This window comes from Babylonia areolata, chromosome 7 (assembly GCF_041734735.1).
Source record: "Babylonia areolata isolate BAREFJ2019XMU chromosome 7, ASM4173473v1, whole genome shotgun sequence".
Lineage (NCBI taxonomy): Eukaryota > Metazoa > Mollusca > Gastropoda > Neogastropoda > Buccinidae > Babylonia > Babylonia areolata.
The window spans coordinates 21,377,265-21,399,006 of record NC_134882.1 but is presented as its reverse complement, the minus strand read 5'-3'; the positions used below and the strand labels follow the sequence as shown (position 1 = coordinate 21,399,006).

Here is a 21,742-nt window from a genome sequence, read left to right as displayed (position 1 = left end):
GGGAGGGGGGAGGGGGGAGGGTAGGACTTGGAAGAGGGAAGGGGCCACAAGACGTGTGATGATTACATTGTCCGCTGCCATTGGGCATGTTGCACGTTTCGACTTCTGCTGAACTAACGAGTGTGTGTGTGTGTGTGTGTGTGTGTGTGTGTGTGTGTTTTATCTTCAGTTTAACGTCTATTCACTATAAGTGTTTTTAGACGGTGTGTGTGTGTGTGTGTGTGTGTGTGTGTGTGTGTGTGTGTGTGTGTGTGTGTGTGCTCTGTGTACTGTTTATCATAGTGTGTTTCACACTACAAATGGGTTTCTCTTATTGAGATGAACAAGTATTGTGTATTGAGATGAACAAGTATTGTGTACTGTGTGTGTGTCAACAGATTTACGGTCCAACAAGAAGCTGACAGAGCGCTACGACCCCGCCCAGTCCAGTTTCACCATCAAACATGTGCAGGAAGACAGAAGTAATCCACCTTTCTTTTCTTCTCTTTTCTTTTCCCTGTTTCCTCGTTGATGGTTGGATTCCACACAGCATTACTGTCTGATTTCACACAGCATTACTGTTGGATTTCACACATCATTACTGTCTGATTTCACACAGCATTACTGTTGGATTTCACACAGCATTACTGTTGGATTTCACACAGCATTGCTGTCTGATTTCACACAGCATTACTGTTGGATTTCACACAGCATTACTGTTGGATTTCACATAGCATTGCTGTCTGATTTCACACAGCATTACTGTTGGATTTCACACAGCATTACTGTTGGATTTCACACATCATTACATTTCACACAGCATTACTGTTGGATTTCACACAGCATTACTGTTGGATTTCACACAGCATTGCTGTCTGATTTCACACAGCATTACTGTTGGATTTCACACAGCATTACTGTTGGATTTCACATAGCATTGCTGTCTGATTTCACACAGCATTACTGTTGGATTTCACACAGCATTACTGTTGGATTTCACATAGCATTGCTGTCTGATTTCACACAGCATTACTGTTGGATTTCACATAGCATTGCTGTCTGATTTCACACAGCATTACTGTTGGATTTCACACAGCATTACTGTTGGATTTCACACATCATTACTGTCTGATTTCACACAGCATTACTGTTGGATTTCACACAGCATTACTGTTGGATTTCACACAGCATTGCTGTCTGATTTCACACAGCATTACTGTTGGATTTCACACAGCATTACTGTTGGATTTCACATAGCATTGCTGTCTGATTTCACACAGCATTACTGTTGGATTTCACACAGCATTACTGTTGGATTTCACATAGCATTGCTGTCTGATTTCACACAGCATTACTGTTGGATTTCACATAGCATTGCTGTCTGATTTCACACAGCATTACTGTTGGATTTCACACAGCATTACTGTTGGATTTCACATAGCATTGCTGTCTGATTTCACACAGCATTACTGTTGGATTTCACATAGCATTGCTGTCTGATTTCACACAGCATTACTGTTGGATTTCACACAGCATTACTGTTGGATTTCACATAGCATTGCTGTCTGATTTCACACAGCATTACTGTTGGATTTCACATAGCATTGCTGTCTGATTTCACACAGCATTACTGTTGGATTTCACACGGCATTACTGTTGGATTTCACACAGCATTACTGTTGGATTCCACATAGCATTGCTGTTGAATTTCACCCTGATTTCACACAGCATTACTGTTGGATTTCACACAGCATTACTGTTGGATTCCACATAGCATTTCTGTTGGATTTCACACAGCATTACTGTTGGATTTCACACAGCATTACTGTTGGATTCCACATAGCATTGCTGTTGGATTTCACACAGCATTGCTGTTGGATTTCACACAGCATTACTGTTGGATTTCACACAGCATTGCTGTTGAATTTCACCATGATTTCACACAGCATTACTGTTGGATTTCACACAGCATTACTGTTGGATTTCACACAGCATTACTGTTGGATTCCACATAGCATTGCTGTCTGATTTCACACAGCATTACTGTTGGATTTCACACAGCATTACTGTTGGATTTCACACAGCATTACTGTCTGATTTCACACAGCATTACTGTTGGATTTCACACAGCATTACTGTTGGATTCCAGACAGCATTGCTGTTGGATTTCACACAGCATTACTGTCTGATTTCACACAGCATTACTGTTGGATTTCACACAGCATTACTGTTGGATTTCACACAGCATTACTGTTGGATTCCACACAGCATTACTGTCTGATTTCACACAGCATTACTGTTGGATTTCACACAGCATTACTGTCTGATTTCACACAGCATTACTGTTGGATTCCACACAGCATTACTGTTGGATTTCACACAGCATTACTGTTGGATTCCACACAGCATTACCACGGGATTCTCCACTGCAGTGGGAAGTCATTTACAGCTTAGTCTTTTGTGAACAACTTTGACTCTCGAACTGAGAGGCAAGATTGCACTGGCTGTTAGTGCTGCAGCCTTGGGGGCTAGCTGGCCTTTGGGGATCATCTCAGCACCGACTGTCCTAAAGCCCTCTTGGCTGAGACTGTGAGGACGTAACCTGGGCAAGACATTCTCCATTGTGATCAAATTCCAGCCCAGATAGTCGGGACAGCAGCGGTCTCCTCTGCTGTTCTGGTGGTCATAGTCGGACACGATTGACCGTCATACATCACAAGGAAGAGGAAGATTCTCTGTGTGGCTTGTGATATTTCCTGCAGCTTTTTGTTTAGTTGTTGTCTTGTTGTCTCTAGAAGTGCTTCTTTAAACACACACACACACACACACACACACACACACACACACACACACACACACACACACACACACACACCGTGACACACACACACACTCACACACACACACACAGTGAGATGTGAGATGAGACTGCTCATAGAATGAAGTACTGCACTCAGCAAAGTCCCATTTCATTTATAGTAGTAGTAGTGGTAATTATTTGGTTCAGAGTAGTCGTAATTGTTTCAGTCTAATCCTCCACTTTGGGCAAGAAACAAAGCACAGTCAAGGGGAGCAACTACATCTACATCTTCACAGTGTTATGTCATGATGGCTTCCCTTCAATGGCACAAGATGTCAAAATCTCTCCCTCCTACCTTCCTCCTCCCCACCCCACTCTCCATCTCACCACCACCACCACCTCCCCACCCCACTCTCCATCCCACCTCCACCTCCCCACCCCACTCTCCCTTCCACCACCACCTCCCCACCCCACTCTCCCTTCCACCACCACCACCACCTCCCCACCCCACTCTCCCTTCCACCACCACCACCACCTCCCCACCCCACTGTCCCTTCCACCTCCCCACCCCACTCTCCCTCCCACCTCCCCACCCCACTCTCCCTCCCACCTCCCCACCCCACTCTCCCTTCCACCACCACCACCTCCCCACCCCACTCTCTCCTCCTCCTCCACCACCTCCACTTCCTCTCCCCCACCCCCACCCCCCTGCCCCCTCACATTATTAGTGGAACACAGACAACAGACTGAATAGAATGATTTGCTCACATCATTAGTGCAACACAGACAACACACTGAATAGAATGATTTGCTCACATTATTAGTGCAACACAGACAACACACTGAATAGAATGATTTGCTCACATTATTAATGGAACACAGACAACAGACTGAATAGAATGATTTGCTCACATTATTAGTGCAACACAGACAACACACTGAATAGAATGATTTGCTCACATTATTAGTGCAACACAGACAGAGACTGAATAGAATGATTTGCTCACATTATTAATGGAACACAGACAACAGACTGAAGAAAAATATATCAATTCACATAACAGCAGGCTTGAAAAGACCTTTCAGATAAACAGCATTGCAATGTGTTTTGATCTTAGGATGTTCAGATGAAAACTGCACAGACAGCAAAAGACGGCAAAGACAGAACTTCTGGATGTTTTCTTTAATCCCAGAGACAGTGTGGCAGAGATAAACACTGATTTCATTATTTGATGTCTGTCTTGGGTGTAGAGGGGGTACAGGGTAATGTGTGTGTGTGTGTGTGTGTGTGTGTGTGTTGGGGCTCATGTACATTTACGTGTATTTGACTGTGCTTTCATATTTGTGAAACTGCATGTTAGGTGCATATCTGTTATGCATATGTGTGTGTATGTGTGAATGTGTGTCTGCATTTTTTTTTTTTTTTTTTTTTTTTTTTTTTACATTTATTTGCTTATTTATCATCATTGTTGTCTTTTTTATTCTTTTATTTTGGGGGGTTTTTTTGTTTGTTTTGTTTTTTGTTGTTTTTTTACGCTTATAGTTGACTTCATCAAGTTTTTGCACCTTATACATATTATTATTAGTAGTAGTAATTCTCTTTTTTTATGTATTTTTCTTCTTTTTTTTCTCAAGGCCTGACTAAGCGCATTGGGTTATGCTGCTGGTCAGGCATGTGCTTGGCAGATGTGGTGTCGTGTATATGAATTTGTCAGAACACAGTGACGCCTCCTTGAGCTACTGAAACTGAAATTGAAACTGTCTGTCTGTCTTTGTTGCTTGATTGTCCAGCCACTTTTTCAGCCACTGATTTGTGTTTGTACTTTTTGTTAATGTTAAGTTCGGACACACACACACACACACTCATGCACGCACGCACGCACACACGCTTGCACGCACACCCATGCACGCGCGCACACACACACACACACACACACACACACACACACACACACACACAGACACACACGCACGCACACACACACACACACACACACACACATGTTCAGTTTCTTTGCTGTCATTAACCCTGTATTGTCTGTTTTGCCATCAACACATCTGTTGTTTGTTGCAGCCATCAAGACCTACTTCATCACTGGAATCAAACCCGGTGCTATTGACGCCGATGGCCCAGCTGCTAACTCTCTCATCATCTCCTTGGACATTCCAGAGACGGTAAGATTGTAAATGTTACCATGTCATGACGAGTTTGGCTTATAAGGCCCTTTGCATACTGTTCTTCTCATTGGTTAGAAGGTTGTCCACCCATAACACATTGTTGATGTCCATCCATAACACCTGGAGTCCCTGTCTGGTCTGCATGAGTTCCTTACTCACTATGGAGTCCCTGTTTGGTCTGCATGAGTTCCTTACTCACTATGGGGTCCCTGTCTGGTCTGTATGAGTTCCTTACTCACTATGGAGTCCCTGTCTGGTCTGTATGAGTTCCTTACTCACTATGGGGTCCCTGTCTGGTCTGTATGAGTTCCTTACTCACTTGCTCCTCATAATGCCCAGTGGCAGTCTGAGATCTTCAGTGCTGCCTATCTTGTGCTGTCTCAGAGAGCTTTCCCTTGGTACAGCCATTCATCTTCAGTTCTTTTCCAACTGTTCTTTGCTATGTGTCCCAAGGTCTTCCTCGCTGTCTGCTTCCTTCTGGTGTCCAGTGAAGAGCGTGCCGGCACTCAAAGGATGTTTTCCATAACAGGGCCATCTTTATCACTTGATCTCAGTGGTAATCTTGGCTGGAGGTATTCTGGTGTTCATTTTTTTAATTTAAGACAGTGTTTGGGGAAAACATTTTTAGTAATCTAAGTATAGCAACGGTTGTGGAATGTCTCAAGCTTATGGCTGATTCTCTAGGTGCCGGTGTCAGTCTTCCAGATGTTCCTGAGTGATACAAAAGTCTGCCTGGCCTTGGATATATTGATTTTTGCTGTCACCTTAATTAAAGGGCTGAAAAATGACTGCTGTTCACTGTGGAACTGACTGCCAAAGGTGAACACAGAGACATGAGAGACACATGTCACAGACACATGTCACAGACATGTCACACAGAGACATATCAGACACATCACACACACACACACACACACACACACACACACACACACACACACACACACACACACACACACACACACACACACCTATCACAGGCACATGACAGACACATGACAGACACATGTCACATGCACATATCACAAACACCTGTCACAGACACATGACACAGACACATGTCATAGACACATGACACAGACACATGTCACAGACACATGACAGACGCGTGACACAGACACATGTCACAGACATGTCACATACACATGACAGACGCATGACACAGACACATGTCACAGACATGCCACAAGCATACGACAAACACATCTCACAGACACAGACATATGTCACAGACACATGACAGACACATGTCAGACACATGACAGACACATGTCACAGACACATGTCACAGATATACCACCAGTGAGTACTTTGAGCACCGGTTTCCCTGTTTTTATGAGTTTATGTTTTTATTATTCCCATTATTTCTTGAGTCATAGAGAAACGATGAAACATGACAATAAAGAATGACGGCCACAGAGGAAGAGTGAAAATATTTTAAACAATAGAAACAAAAGGGGAGATAACAGAAATGAAAAATAATAATAAGAGGTCAAAGGTAATCATCAGTCTGATACAATGAGAATAACGAAAGCAATATTCTGTAGACAAATGCGCAGGTCACAACTTAAAATTTCAAGAATTGTGAGTGAAGTGACATGTTAGGCCAGAATTCTTGAGTAGCCTGCCAGTCAAATGGAAATAACTGATTTGTACTTTGCATTTGAATAGTATTACTTCCCATGTAAAGCTTTGGAAATCTACTTCCCATTAACAGTTGTTGTTTGTGGTTACATTTAGATATTATGGGTGGATACTGTTGGGGTACTTTTTCTGTTGTTCTTCTTCGTTTTTTCACCAACATGTACTTATAACTGTTAAATTAGTGACTGGTGAATATTCTGCATGTTACAAAGTATTTCTTTTTTTTTTTCTTTAAAGACCTTGATTCCAATGAGTTAATTACTCATTCCATCCAATGCCTGACCACTGCTCAGGCGCCAGTGTGTGTGTGTGTGTGTGTGTGTGTGTGTGTGTCATTTTGTGTGTGTGTGTGTGTGTGTGTGTGTGTGTGTGTGTGTGTGTGTGTGTGTGATAGAGATTGCTGTTGCTTTTAGTTTATACTTCAGGTGCTGTACAAGTAAAGGGGGACAACCTACTCAGTTTCACAAATGGTTCTGTTTTACAGTTAATTCCCTTACACTGTTGGTGCAAATCAAGACTTGGCCTGCCAAGGGAGGATACTGCAGTGTTGAAACCAAGGGACAACCATTATTATTAGTGGCACAATTTGAACTGCGAATTACTCTGATGATCAGACTGAGATTATTTCTGACCTTTGTCTATGTTTTGACTCTGATGATGAGACTGAGATGATTTCTGATCTTTGTCTATGTTTTACTCTGATAATCAGACTGAGATGATTTCTGACCTTTGTGTTTGTGGGTTGCTTTTGTTTCCTCTCTTATAAAAAGTTAGCAGTATATAAATGTACATTCATCATATATGAATTTTGACATTATCTGTCTGTCTGTCTGTCTGTCTGTCTGTCTGTCTGTCTGTCTGTCTGTCTCTCTCTCTCTCTCTCTCTCTCTCTCTCTCTCTCTCTCTCTCTCAGCTGGCTATAATAATGCATTTTGTATGTTGATAGTGTCCACTGTCTCATTTTTCAACTTTCCCTTTAATGCTGCCCTCTTTTTTTCTTCTTTTTTTTTCTTTTTTTTTTTTCTTTCTTTCTTTTTTTCATAGCAGATGTGGTGTAGCATGTATGGATCAGTCCGCATGTTTTAAACAACCTTGAAACTGAAACTGAAAAACTGGAACCATTCACTGGCTGATCCACAGCTATTTCATCACTTTTTTCAATTTGACAAAGTTTGACACGTCAACATCCAGTCTGTGGAAACTCATAAAGACACGTCAACATCCAGACTGTGGAATTTGACAAAGTTTGACACATCAACATCCAGTCTGTGGAATTTGACAAAGTTTGACACATCAACATCCAGACTGTGGAATTTGACAAAGTTTGACACATCAAAATCCAGTCTGTGGAATTTGACAAAGTTTGACACATCAACATCCAGTCTGTGGAATTTAACAAAGTTTGACACATCAACATCCAGTGTGTGGAAACTCATAAAGACACATCAACATCCAGTCTGTGGAAAGTCATAAAGACATGTCAACATCCAGTCTGTGGAAACTCATAGACATGTCAACATCCAGTGTGTGGAACTTGACAAAGTTTGCCACGTCAACATCCAGTGTGTGGAAACTCATAAAGACACGTCAACATCCAGTCTGTGGAATTTGACAAAGTTTGACACGTCAACATCCAATCTGTGGAAACTCATAAAGACACGTCAACATCCAGTCTGTGGAAACTCATAAAGACATGTCAACATCCAATCTGTGGAAACTCATAAAGACATGTCAACATCCAGTCTGTGGAAACTCATAAAGACACATCAACATCCAGTCTGTGGAATTTGACAAAGTTTGACACGTCAACATCCAATCTGTGGAAACTCATAAAGACACGTCAACATCCAGTCTGTGGAAACTCATCAAGACATGTCAACATCCAGTCTGTGGAATTTGACAAAGTTTGACACGTCAACAGCCAGTGTGTGGAAACTCATAAAGACATGTCAACATCCATTCTGTGGAAACTCATAAAGACATGTCAACATCCAGTCTGTGGAAACTCATAAAGACATGTCAACATCCAGTCTGTGGAAACTCATAGACATGTCAACATCCAGTGTGTGGAAACTCATAAAGACGCGTCAAAATCCAGTGTGTGGAAACTCATAAAGACATGTCAACATCCAATCTGTAGAAACTCATAAAGACATGTCAACATCCAGTGTGTGGAAACTCATAAAAACACATCAACATCCGGTCTGTGGAAACTCATAAAGACATGTCAACATCCAGTCTGTGGAACTTCATAAAGACACTTAATGCGGATCTTAAGTTTTTATTTTAACAGAGTTTGACACCAACATCCAGTCATAAAGACACTGCAGTGCTTTTCTCAGAAAGACACTTGCTGCAGAACTGTAGTCAGAAAGACACTTGCTACAGAACTATAGTCAGAAAGACACTTGCTGCAGAACTGTAGTCAGAAAGACACTTGCTACAGAACTATAGTCAGAAAAACACTTGCTGCAGAACTGTAGTCAGAAAGACACTTGCTACAGAACTGTAGTCAGAAAGACACTTGCTACAGAACTGTTGTCAGAAAAACACTTGCTGCAGAACTGTAGTCAGAAAGACACTTGCTACAGAACTGTTGTCAGAAAGACACTTGCTGCAGAACTGTAGTCAGAAAGACACTTGCTACAGAACTATAGTCATAAAGACACTTGCTACAGAACTGTAGTCAGAAAGACACTAGTCATAAAGACACTTGCTACAGAACTGTAGTCAGTAAGACACTTCTTGCAGAATTATAGTCATAAAGACACTTGTTTGCTGCAGAACTGTAGTCATAAAGACACTTGCTACAGAACTATAGTCATAAAGACACTTGCTACAGAACTGTAGATAGAAAGACACTAGTCATAAAGACACTTGCTACAGAACTGTAGTCAGTAAGACACTTGCTACAGAACTGTAGTCAGAAAGAACTGTTGTCAGAAAGACACTTGCTACAGAACTGTAGTCATAAAGACACTTGCTACAGAACTATTGTCAGAAAGACACTTGCTACAGAACTGTAGTCATAAAGACACTTGCTACAGAACTATTGTCAGAAAGACACTTGCTGCAGAACTGTACTCAGAAAGAACTGTAGTCAGAAAGACACTTGCTACAGAACTGTAATCATAAAGACACTTGCTACAGAACTATAGTCAGAAGGACACTTGCGGCAGAACTATAGTCATAAAGACACTTGCTACAGAACTATAGTCATAAAGACACTTGCTACAGAACTATAGTCAGAATGACACTTGCTGCAGAACTGTAGTCAGAAAGACACTTGCTACAGAACTATAGTCAGAAGGACACTTGCTGTGGAACTGTAGTCAGAAAGACATTTGCTGCAGAACTGTTGTCAGAAAAACACTTGCTGCAGAACTGTAGTCAGAAAGACACTTGCTACAGAACTGTTGTCAGAAAGACACTTGCTGCAGAACTGTAGTCAGAAAGACACTTGCTACAGAACTATAGTCATAAAGACACTTGCTACAGAACTGTAGTCAGAAAGACATTAGTCATAAAGACACTTGCTACAGAACTGTAGTCAGTAAGACACTTCTTGCAGAATTATAGTCATAAAGACACTTGTTTGCTGCAGAACTGTAGTCATAAAGACACTTGCTACAGAACTATAGTCATAAAGACACTTGCTACAGAACTGTAGATAGAAAGACACTAGTCATAAAGACACTTGCTACAGAACTGTAGTCAGTAAGACACTTGCTACAGAACTGTAGTCAGAAAGAACTGTTGTCAGAAAGACACTTGCTACAGAACTGTAGTCATAAAGACACTTGCTACAGAACTATTGTCAGAAAGACACTTGCTACAGAACTGTAGTCATAAAGACACTTGCTACAGAACTATTGTCAGAAAGACACTTGCTGCAGAACTGTACTCAGAAAGAACTGTAGTCAGAAAGATACTTGCTACAGAACTGTAATCATAAAGACACTTGCTACAGAACTATAGTCAGAAGGACACTTGCGGCAGAACTATAGTCATAAAGACACTTGCTACAGAACTATAGTCATAAAGACACTTGCTGCAGAACTGTAGTCAGAAAGACACTTGCTACAGAACTATAGTCAGAAGGACACTTGCTGTGGAACTGTAGTCAGAAAGACATTTGCTGCAGAACTATAGTCATAAAGATACTTGCTCTAGAACTATAGTCATAAACACTTGCTACAGAACTATAGTCATAAAAACACTAGACATGAAGAAACTTGCTACAGAACTATAGCGCTGCAGAACTATTCACAGAAAGACACTTGCTACAGAAGTGTAGTCAGAAAGACACTTGCTGCAAAACTGTAGTCAGAAAGACACTTGCTACAGAACTATAGTCTGCTCTGTGCTAAGACTGGTACAAAGTGATGCTATCAGCACTAAGTTTGCTTTGTCTGAAGACTGTTCCTAAGTGTTGTTAACAGTGCTAAGTCTTCTTAGTGTTAAGAATTGTTCTAGATCAAATCAATGAATCAAATCAATTTATCCACATGGAAATTAACTATGGAATTAGTGCAGGCTTAGCAAAATTCTTAACACTAAGCGAATTTAGCGCTGCTACACTAGCTCATACAACCTAGCACTGGTTCTAAAGTGAATCATTACTTCTCCACTCTACAGGCAGAAGAGCCAGAAGAGGAGACAAGCGGGAATGGTGCTGCCTCAGTGGACCCTGCACAGCAAGAGGTATGTACATGGACAGAGTTTCCATCCTTCATCAAGTTCAACCCATTCAAAGAATCAGAATCCGAAACAAAAAGTACAACCAGGAGTGAGTAAAGAGCTCTACAATGTTCGGTTGGAACACTATAACCATAGTGTTACATCATTGATACTAAACAAAAAAAAAAGAAAAATACTGTAGCCAGTGTAAAATCATTGATAATAAGTCATGATAACACACACAAAAAAGAAGAAAAAACAAACACTATAACCAGTGTTAAGTCATATTTATCAAAAAAAACTAAACAAAACTGAATTGTGTTGACACACAAAAAAAAAAGAGGAAAACAAGTTATCATGGATGCAGAATACATGGTTTTGAGCAGATTTAAAACTGCACTATACATTGAAGTATGATCTGTTTATTTAGTAGTAAACTAAATGGTTTGGAATACCACTGGTCAAAAAAAGTGTGAAAGTGAAGAGGAACATGGTAGCCTACAAGGCAGGGTTTAAAGAAAGAAAAAAAAAAGCCACACACAAAAAAGCCCACTTCCAGGTACAAGGGAATATGGGAGTGACAGCCCTTTAACACAGAAGATGGATGACCAAACAGATATATATGGGATCTTAGAGTAGCTGAAATGCTTTCACAACACAACATCTGTTAGATGAAGAATATAGCTTAACTGCTTTCAGGACTTAACCTCAGTTAAATGAAGAATATAGATGTGTGACAGGAATAGCTGTAATTTAACTGCTTACAGGACTTAACCTCAGTTAAATGAAGAATATAGATGTGTAACAGGAATAGCTGTAGTTTCACTGCTTACAGGACTTAACCTCAGTTAAATGAAGAATATAGATGTGTAACAGAAAAAGCTGTAGTTTAACTGCTTACAGGACTTAACCTCAGTTAAATGAAGAATATAGATGTGTGACAGGAATAGCTGTAGTTTAACTGCTTACAGGACTTAACCTCAGTTAAATGAAGAATATAGATGTGTAACAGGAATAGCTGTAGTTTCACTGCTTACAGGACTTAACCTCAGTTAAATGAAGAATATAGATGTGTAACAGAAATATCTGTAGTTTCACTGCTTACAGGACTTAACCTCAGTTAAATGAAGAATATAGATGTGTAACAGAAATATCTGTAGTTTCACTGCTTACAGGATTCGACCTCTGTCAGATAAAGAACATAGATGTGTAACAGGGATGAGATATTTATTCCATCTTTCATCCCTGAAACCATTTCAAGAACACAGCATGATCAGGACAGTAGGAAAACAACCTGATCAGAACAGAGAGAAATTCATATCTGTAATGTGAAGGTTGTAAAAGTGGTGGACAATGAGGTAAAGCCAAGTGCACATAGAGCTGAAAACACTGAGTCCAAACATCATCAAAATGTGCACTCCAAAATTCTCCTGTTTGGAAACAAAACACTGTCTAAACCACAATGATCCATGCTATGCGCCAGAGGAGACGTGATGGTTTTATTTCAATAAATCATCAGTCATGTCTGTTGTTTCTAAACGGACATGATTTATAGGAATTACATCTTTTGTTTCTTTCTCTTTTTTTTGGCCAGTGATACAGTAAGCATTTCAGACTGTCTTTCTTTTCCAGATTTACTCCCACCTGAGGAGTGAGAACTACTGATTTATAACTTGATTGATGTGTGTGTGTGTTTGTGTGTGTGTGTGTGTGTGTGCAACACCCATATCATTATCATCATTATCAATATCATCATCACCAGGGCCATCATCATCATTGTTTGTGATGATAGAAAACTTTTTTTTTGGTTTAATTCAGTATGGGTTGTTGGCATTTTCAGGGTAGCCTCATTAAATTCAACATCAAAAATATTTCAGTGTGTTGTGGAATTGACCATCATTCTTCTTCTCCTTTTTTTTAGAAATCATTTTTATTATTATTGTTATCGTTCTTCATGTTGTTGTTGTTAGTATTATTGTTTTTGTTGTTGTTATTATTATTATTTTTATTATCATCATTTTGTCATTGATAATTCTCTCCCTTTTTCTGTGTTAGAACTCGGTGAATGGCATGTCACGAGCCACATTGTTGCCAGGGAAACGGAGCAGCAGTTGTTTGGAGGGTACAGAAAACGACAGGCTGGACGACAAAGGTTTGTATGTGTTGGTAGTCACTACAAACCTGCTGTGCTTTTGACTGAAGTAGCTTCGGATTTCAAGGATATCTTTTTAATTCAGCAGAGGATTGTCTTGTGTGGCTTTATGAATTCTTAGTTATTCTTGTTAATGATGATTGCAGTGCTGACCTGACAGTCTGAGTGCTGACTGCTGATTTAGTTTCTCACTGTGTGTTCTGTTTGCATCATGTTCCTTTTTTTTTCTTTTCTTTTTTTTTTCTTTTTTTCCCTCCTGTTTGCGCATCTGTTCACTTGTTACAAATTTGCAGATGCTCTTGATCTTTTATTCTTCATCTGTGGAGAAAAAAATAAGAAAATTATCAGAATGTAACTTTTTATCCCATTTTTTTTCCTGTTCCTTCCTCTTTTTTTCTTACTGTCTTTTTTTTTTTCTCTTAATAAATGATAATGAGAATTTAAAAAGAAATGGTCAACAGTTATGTTTACCAACTTGTTGACCTTTGTTGCTCTTTCCATCAACATCTAATGTTGTTTGTTGTTGAAATGATATTTTGAACTTTGTACTTGAAAAAAAGAATGAGTGCATGAATAACTGACTAAATGGAAGAAAGAAAGAAAGAAAGAATAGAAAGAAAGAAAAAGACACAGAAATTTCATGTATTTTTGTTCCTTTCCTTTGGTTTTCAGTTGATGTGGCTGGAAAATATAATCTAAATGTATGGCAATTCTACACACACACACACACACACACACACACACAAAAAAAAAAAAAAAATATATATATATATATATATATATATATATATATATGTATGTATGTATGTATACATACATATATCTTAAGTCACTAGTTGTTAGTTTGCACTGGATGAATAATGTAGGCACATGTGCAGTGTTCATTTTACTTTGGTGGGACTAGGTCTGTCTGCCATTGGATCAGACTTTTCCTGCTCTTTTTTTTTTTTTTAAGGTGGATGATGCTTGTTCATGTTGCATATGATGAATGGCTTGTGTTCATCAAGTGTTCATTTTTAACATGCATGCTTTTTTTTCCGGGTTGACATGTTAGTCATTTGTATGACACACAGTTTACTGAATGTGAAATACTACATTCAGAGGAGAAGGTATACAGAGCATCATATCAACAACTGTACATGCTTTTTAACAGCTTGCGGAGAGTTCAGAGTCTCTGTTTAGTTGTGCTGGGGTGGTGCAGTTCAGAAGGATTGTATTGGTTGTGCTGGCGATGGTACAGTTCAGAAGGATTGTATGGGTTGTGTTGGGGGTGGATCAGAAGGATTATATTGGTTGTGCTGGGGATGGTATGGTTCAGAAGGATTGTATTGGTTGTGCTGGGGATGGTACAGTTCAGAAGGATTGTATGGGTTGTGTTGGGGATGGATCAGAAGGATTGTACTGGTTGTGCTGGGGATGGTATGGTTCAGAAGGATTATATTGGTTGTGCTGGGGATGGTATGGCTCAGAAGGATTGTATTGGTTGGCCTGGGGATGGTTCAAAAGAATTGTATTGGTTGTGCTGAGGATGGTTAAGAAGGATTGCATTGGTTGTGCTGGGATTGGTATGGTTCAGAAGGATTGTACTGGTTGTGTTGGGGGTGGTTCAGAAGGATTGTATTGGTTGTGCTGGGGATGGTTCAGAAGGATTATACTGGTTATGCTGGGGATGGTATGGTTCAGAAGGATTGCATTGGTTGTGCTGGGGATGGTTCAGAAGGATTATACTGGTTATGCTGGGGATGGTATGGTTCAGGATTGTATTGGTTGTGCTGGGGATGGGATGGTTCAGAAGGATTGTATTGGTTGTGCTGGGGGTGGTTCAGAAGTATTGTATTGGTTGTGCTGGGGATGGCATGGTTCAGAAAGATTGTATTGGTTGTGCTGGAAATAGTTCAGAAGGATTGTATTGGTTGTGCTGGGGATGGTTCACAAGGATTGTATTGGTTGTGCTAAGGATGGTTCAGAAGGATTGCATCGGTTGTGCTGGGGATGTAACAGTTCAGAAGGATTGTATTGGTTGTGCTGGGGATGGTATGGTTCAGAAGGATTGTATTGGTTGGTCTGGGGATGGTATGGTTCAGAAGGATTGTATTGGTTGTGCTGGGGATGGTTCAGAAGGATGGTATTGGTTGTGCTGGGGATCGTTCAGACGGATTATACTGGTTGTGCTGGGGATGGTATTGTTCAGAAGGATTGTATTGGTTGTGCTGGGTATGGATCAGATGGATTGTATTGGTTGTGCTGGGGATGGTATGGTTCAGAAAGATTGTACTGGTTGTGCTGGGGATGGTACAGTTCAGAAGGATTGTATTGGTTCTGCTGGGGATCGTTCAGACGGATTGTACTGGTTGTGCTGGGGATGGTATTGTTCAGAAGGATTGTATTGGTTGTGCTGGGGATGGTACCGTTCAGAAGGATTGTACTGGTTGTGCTGGGGATGGTACAGTTCAGAAGGATTGTACTGGTTGTGCTGGGGATGGTTCAGAAGGATGGTATTGGTTGTGCTGGGGATCGTTCAGAAGGATTGCATTGTTTGTGCTGGGGATGGTTCAGAAGGATTGTATTGGTTGTGCTGGATATGGTATGGTTCAGAAGGATTGTACTGGTTGTGCTGGGGATGGTATTGTTCAGAAGGATTGTATTGGTTGTGCTGGGTATGATTCAGAAGGATTGTACTGGTTGTGCTGGGGATGGTTCAGAAGGATTGTATTGGTTGTGCTGGGGATGGTATGGTTCAGAAAGATTGTACTGGTTGTGCTGGGGATGGTACAGTTCAGAAGGATTGTACTGGTTGTGCTGGGGATGGTTCAGAAGGATTGTATTGGTTGCGCTGATGATGGTTCCGAAGGATTGGATTGGTTGTGCTGGGGATGGTTCCGAAGGATTGTATTGGTTGTGCTGGGGATGGTATGGTTCAGAAGGATTGTATTGGTTGTGCTGGGGATGGTATGGTTCAGAAGGATTGTACTGGTTGTGCTGGGGATGGTATGGTTCAGAAGGATTGTATTGGTTGTGCTGGGGATGGTTCAGAAGGATTGTATTGGTTGTGCTGGTGATGGTTCAGAAGGATTGTATTGGTTGTGCTGGGGATGGTATGGTTCAGAAAGATTGTACTGGTTGTGCTGGGGATGGTATGGTTCAGAAGGATTGTACTGGTTCTGCTGGGGATGGTATGGTTCAGAAGGATTGTATTGGTTGTGCTGGGGATGGTTCAGAAGGATTGTATTGGTTGTGCTGGGGATGGTATGGTTCAGAAGGATTGTATTGGTTCTGCTGGGGATGGTATGGTTCAGAAGGATTGTATTGGTTGTGCTGGGGATGGTATGGTTCAGAAGGATTGTATTGGTTGTTGGGATGGATCAGAAGGATTGTACTGGTTGTGTTGGGGATGGTATGGTTCAGAAGGATTGTATTGGTTGTGCTGGGGATGGTTCAGAAGGATTGTATTGGTTGTGCTGGGGATGGTATGGTTCAGAAGGATTGTATTGGTTGTGTTGGGGATGGTATGGTTCAGAAGGATTGTATTGGTTATGTTGGGGATGGATCAGAAGGATTGTACTGGTTGTGCTGGGGATGGTATGGTTCAGAAGGATTGTATTGGTTGTGCTGGGGATGGTTCAGAAGGATTGTATTGGTTGTGCTGGGGATGGTATGGTTCAGAAAGATTGTACTGGTTGTGCTGGGGATGGTATGGTTCAGAAGGATTGTACTGGTTCTGCTGGGGATGGTATGGTTCAGAAGGATTGTATTGGTTGTGCTGGGGATGGTTCAGAAGGATTGTACTGGTTGTGCTGGGGATGGTATGGTTCAGAAGGATTGTACTGGTTGTGCTGGGGATGGTACAGAAGGATTGTATTGGTTGTGCTGAGGATGGTTCAGACGGATTATACTGGTTGTGCTGGGGATGGTATGGTTCAGAAGGATTGTACTGGTTGTGCTGGGGATGGATCAGAAGGATTGTATTGGTTGCGCTGAGGATGGTTCAGAAGGATTGGATTGGTTGTGCTGGGGATGGTATGGTTCAGAAGGAGTGTATTGGTTGTGCTGGGGATGGTATGGTTCAGAAGGATTGTATTGGTTGTGTTGGGGATGGATCAGAAGGATTGTACTGGTTGTGCTGGGGATTGTATGGTTCAGAAGGATTGTACTGGTTGTGCTGGGGATGGTATGGTTCAGAAGGATTGTATTGGTTGTGTTGGGGATGGTATGGTTCAGAAGGATTGTATTGGTTGTGTTGGGGATGGTTCAGAAGGATTGTACTGGTTGTGCTGGGGATGGTATGGTTCAGAAGGATTGTATTGGTTGTGCTGGGGATGGTTCACAAGGATTGTATTGGTTGTGCTGGGGATGGTATGGTTCAGAAAGATTGTACTGGTTGTGCTGGGGATGGTATGGTTCAGAAGGATTGTACTGGTTCTGCTGGGGATGGTATGGTTCAGAAGGATTGTATTGGTTGTGCTGGGGATGGTTCAGAAGGATTGTACTGGTTGTGCTGGGGATGGTATGGTTCAGAAGGATTGTACTGGTTGTGCTGGGGATGGTACAGAAGGATTGTATTGGTTGTGCTGAGGATGGTTCAGACGGATTATACTGGTTGTGCTGGGGATGGTATGGTTCAGAAGGATTGTACTGGTTGTGCTGGGGATGGTTCAGAAGGATTGGATTGGTTGTGCTGGGGATGGTTCAGAAGGATTGTATTGGTTGTGCTGGGGATGGTATGGTTCAGAAGGATTGTATTGGTTGTGCTGGGGATGGTATGGTTCAGAAGGAGTGTATTGGTTGTGCTGGGGATCGGATGGTTCAGAAGGATTGTATTGGTTGTGCTGGGGATGGTTCAGAAGGATTGTATTGGTTGTGCTGGGGATGGTACAGTTCAGAAGGATTGTATGGGTTGTGCTGAGGATGGTATGGTTCAGGATTGTACTGGTTGTGCTGGGGATAGTACAGTTCAGAAGGATTATATTGTTTGTGTTGGGGATGGTTCAGAAGGATTGTATTGGTTGTGATGGGGGTGGGGCGGGCTGTACCATCACTTAGACAGGTCATTCACTGTGGTGGTGGGGGGCGGGGAGGGGGGGGGCTGTACCATCACTTAGCCAGGTCATTCACTGTGGTGGGGTGGGGGGGCTGTACCATCACTTAGCCAGGTCATTCACTGTGGTGGTGGTTGTGGGGGGGGGGGGGGGGCTGTACCATCACTTAGACAGGTTATTCACTGTGGTTGTGTTGGGGGGGGGGGCTGTACCATCACTTAGACAGGTCATTCACTGTGGTGGGGGGGGGGGGGGCTGTACCATCACTTAGACAGGTCATTCACTGTGGTGGGGGTGGGGGCTGTACCATCACTTAGACAGGTCATTCACTGTGGTGGGGGTGGGGGCTGTACCATCACTTAGACAGGTTAGTCACTGTGGTGGGGGGTGGGGGGGCTGTACCATCACAGACAGGTCATTCACTGTGGTGGGGGGTGGGGGTGGGGGGCGGGTCCTGTACCATCACTTAGACAGGTCATTGAATGTGGTGCTAACCTTGCCGTCGACAGAGGGCTGTGTACTCCAGAACGGAAGCATGGGGGCACTAACATTGTTGGCTCTGGCTGTTGTCTTGTGTAGCGTGTGCAGGGCAGGAGGGTAGGGGGGCCTCATCCCCTGTGCTTGTACACGAGCTGACCAATACTCCAGACCCTGTACCCAGCGTAGCCGGGTCCGTTCCTGTGTCCATCATCAGCACTACCAACAACACCCACCTCACTTCCTCTGTCGCTTCTCCGCCGCGAGTTGAGAGTTCTAGTCCCAACTGTGTCCCCCCGACTAGGGTCCTGACCTTCAAAAACCCCACCCCTGCAAAACATTTCAAGGACAATGTCGTCGCTATCTCCATGGTGAAGCGATCAGGTGGAAACCTTCTGTTCCCATCATCATACCCTGTACACCCTGTTGCTTCATTTAGTAGTTGTTTTGGTTTTGTCTCTGATTTTTGTTTGTTTGTTAGCTTTGCTAGCTGCATGCGGTGCTTATGCTGGGAACATGGGGGCCTTAAGCCAGCGTTTTGTGTACCTCCTGTGTACCTGCATGTTGGTGTGTGGTGGTGGTAGTGGGTCCTTGTGGTTTGGGTGTTGTTTTCCTTTTCTTCCTTTCTCGCTGTATGAAATGATTCTTGCAGATCAGTGAGATACATATCGCTGTCAGTGCATACTGCATGAAATGATTGTTGCAGATCAGTGAGATACATATCACTGTCAGTGCATACTGCATGAAATGATTGTTGCAGATCAGTGAGATATAATCCTTTTTTTTATATCACTGTCAGTGCATGCGCTGGTGATGACCTCAGTTTCAAATTTCTTACAGGGTTGATCAGTGTGAGAGCACTGACTACACTGAAAAAAGTAATGCCTTCCAGGCCGAAAATTGCTGTATAAAAGAAGTGTAGAAGGTCCACTGGATGGTGAGCACCCAGTGGCAGCCATCAGTTGGCCCTACCCAGTTGGGCAGCCTGTTGTGTAAATGACTCTGTGTTTGTAAAGCGCTTAGAGCTTGGTCTCCAACTGAGAATAGGCGCTGTATAAGTATCCATATCAATCAATCAATATAGGCTTTTTATCACCCAAGAAAACAGAATATGGCTGCCTAAAAGGTGGGGGTAAAAGCAGTCCTATACATAAAATCCCAGTCACACACAGGAATGAATATGGCATAAAACAAAAATGCAGATGGGGAAGACTTTTCAGAGGATCTTCTTGCCGACTTTTGTTGTTGTTTTTTAACTTTTGTGTTTATTTCATTTGAAGGTCCAGTAGTCATCTTGTTGTTGAGGCCCTGTTTCAGAATCTGTTCGACTTTGGACTTGTGATCCAGTGTTGACCAGTGATCAGGGTTCCAGGCCCTGTTTCAGCATGGTGTTGTGTCCTTGGGAAAGGTAGCCTTCTCCCATTTTTCTCGCTCCTCCAGGTGTGAATGGAGACCTGACATCCTCACTCCACCAGGTGTGAATGGAGACATGACATCCTCACTCCACCAGGTGTGAATGGAGACATGACATCCTCACTCCACCAGGTGTGAATGGCTACCTGACTTCCTCACTCCACCAGGTGTGAATGGAGACATGACATCCTCACTCCACCAGGTGTGAATGGCTACCTGACTTCCTCACTCCACCAGGTGTGAATGGCTACCTGACATCCTCACTCCACCAGGTGTGAATGGAGACATGACATCCTCACTCCACCAGGTGTGAATGGCTACCTGACATCCTCACTCCACCAGGTGTGAATGGCTACCTGACATCCTCACTCCACCAGGTGTGAATGGAGACATGACATCCTCACTCCACCAGGTGTGAATGGCTACCTGACATCCTCACTCCACCAGGTGTGAATGGAGACATGACATCCTCACTCCACCAGGTGTGAATGGAGACATGACATCCTCACTCCACCAGGTGTGAATGGAGACATGACTTCCTCACTCCACCAGGTGTGAATGGAGACATGACTTCCTCACTCCACCAGGTGTGAATGGAGACATGACATCCTCACTCCACCAGGTGTAAATGGAGACATGACATCCTCACTCCACCAGGTGTGAATGGCTACCTGACATCCTCACTCCACCAGGTGTGAATGGAGACATGACTTCCTCACTCCACCAGGTGTGAATGGCTACCTGACTTCCTCACTCCACCAGGTGTGAATGGCTACCTGACATCCTCACTCCACCAGGTGTAAATGGAGACATGACATCCTCACTCCACCAGGTGTGAATGGCTACCTGACATCCTCACTCCACCAGGTGTGAATGGAGACATGACTTCCTCACTCCACCAGGTGTGAATGGAGACATGACATCCTCACTCCACCAGGTGTGAATGGCTACCTGACATCCTCACTCCACCAGGTGTGAATGGCTACCTGACATCCTCACTCCACCAGGTGTGAATGGAGACATGACTTCCTCACTCCACCAGGTGTGAATGGCTACCTGACATCCTCACTCCACCAGGTGTGAATGGAGACATGACTTCCTCACTCCACCAGGTGTGAATGGCTACCTGACATCCTCACTCCACCAGGTGTGAATGGCTACCTGACATCCTCACTCCACCAGGTGTGAATGGAGACATGACTTCCTCACTCCACCAGGTGTGAATGGCTACCTGACATCCTCACTCCACCAGGTGTGAATGGAGACCTGACATCCTCACTCCACCAGGTGTGAATGGAGACCTGACATCCTCACTCCACCAGGTGTGAATGGAGACCTGACATCCTCAATCCACCAGGTGTGAATGGAGACATGACTTCTCAC

General features: G+C 42.7%; 1 protein-coding gene across 2 annotated transcripts in view; it reads left to right on the top strand.

The window, feature by feature from the left end:
* Positions 1-21,742, top strand: part of LOC143283899 (adenylate cyclase type 9-like) — a 96,967-nt gene that overhangs the window by 62,602 nt on the left and 12,623 nt on the right. Inside the window, exons 2-6 of one of the 2 annotated variants that reach the window (XM_076590296.1) lie at positions 378-461; positions 4,854-4,954; positions 11,240-11,305; positions 13,337-13,433; positions 19,049-19,330. In XM_076590296.1, the coding sequence (XP_076446411.1) occupies positions 378-461; positions 4,854-4,954; positions 11,240-11,305; positions 13,337-13,433; positions 19,049-19,330 (630 nt within the window). The remainder of the gene's footprint in view (positions 1-377; positions 462-4,853; positions 4,955-11,239; positions 11,306-13,336; positions 13,434-19,048; positions 19,331-21,742) is intronic. The other variant, XM_076590297.1, reaches the window with a different exon arrangement.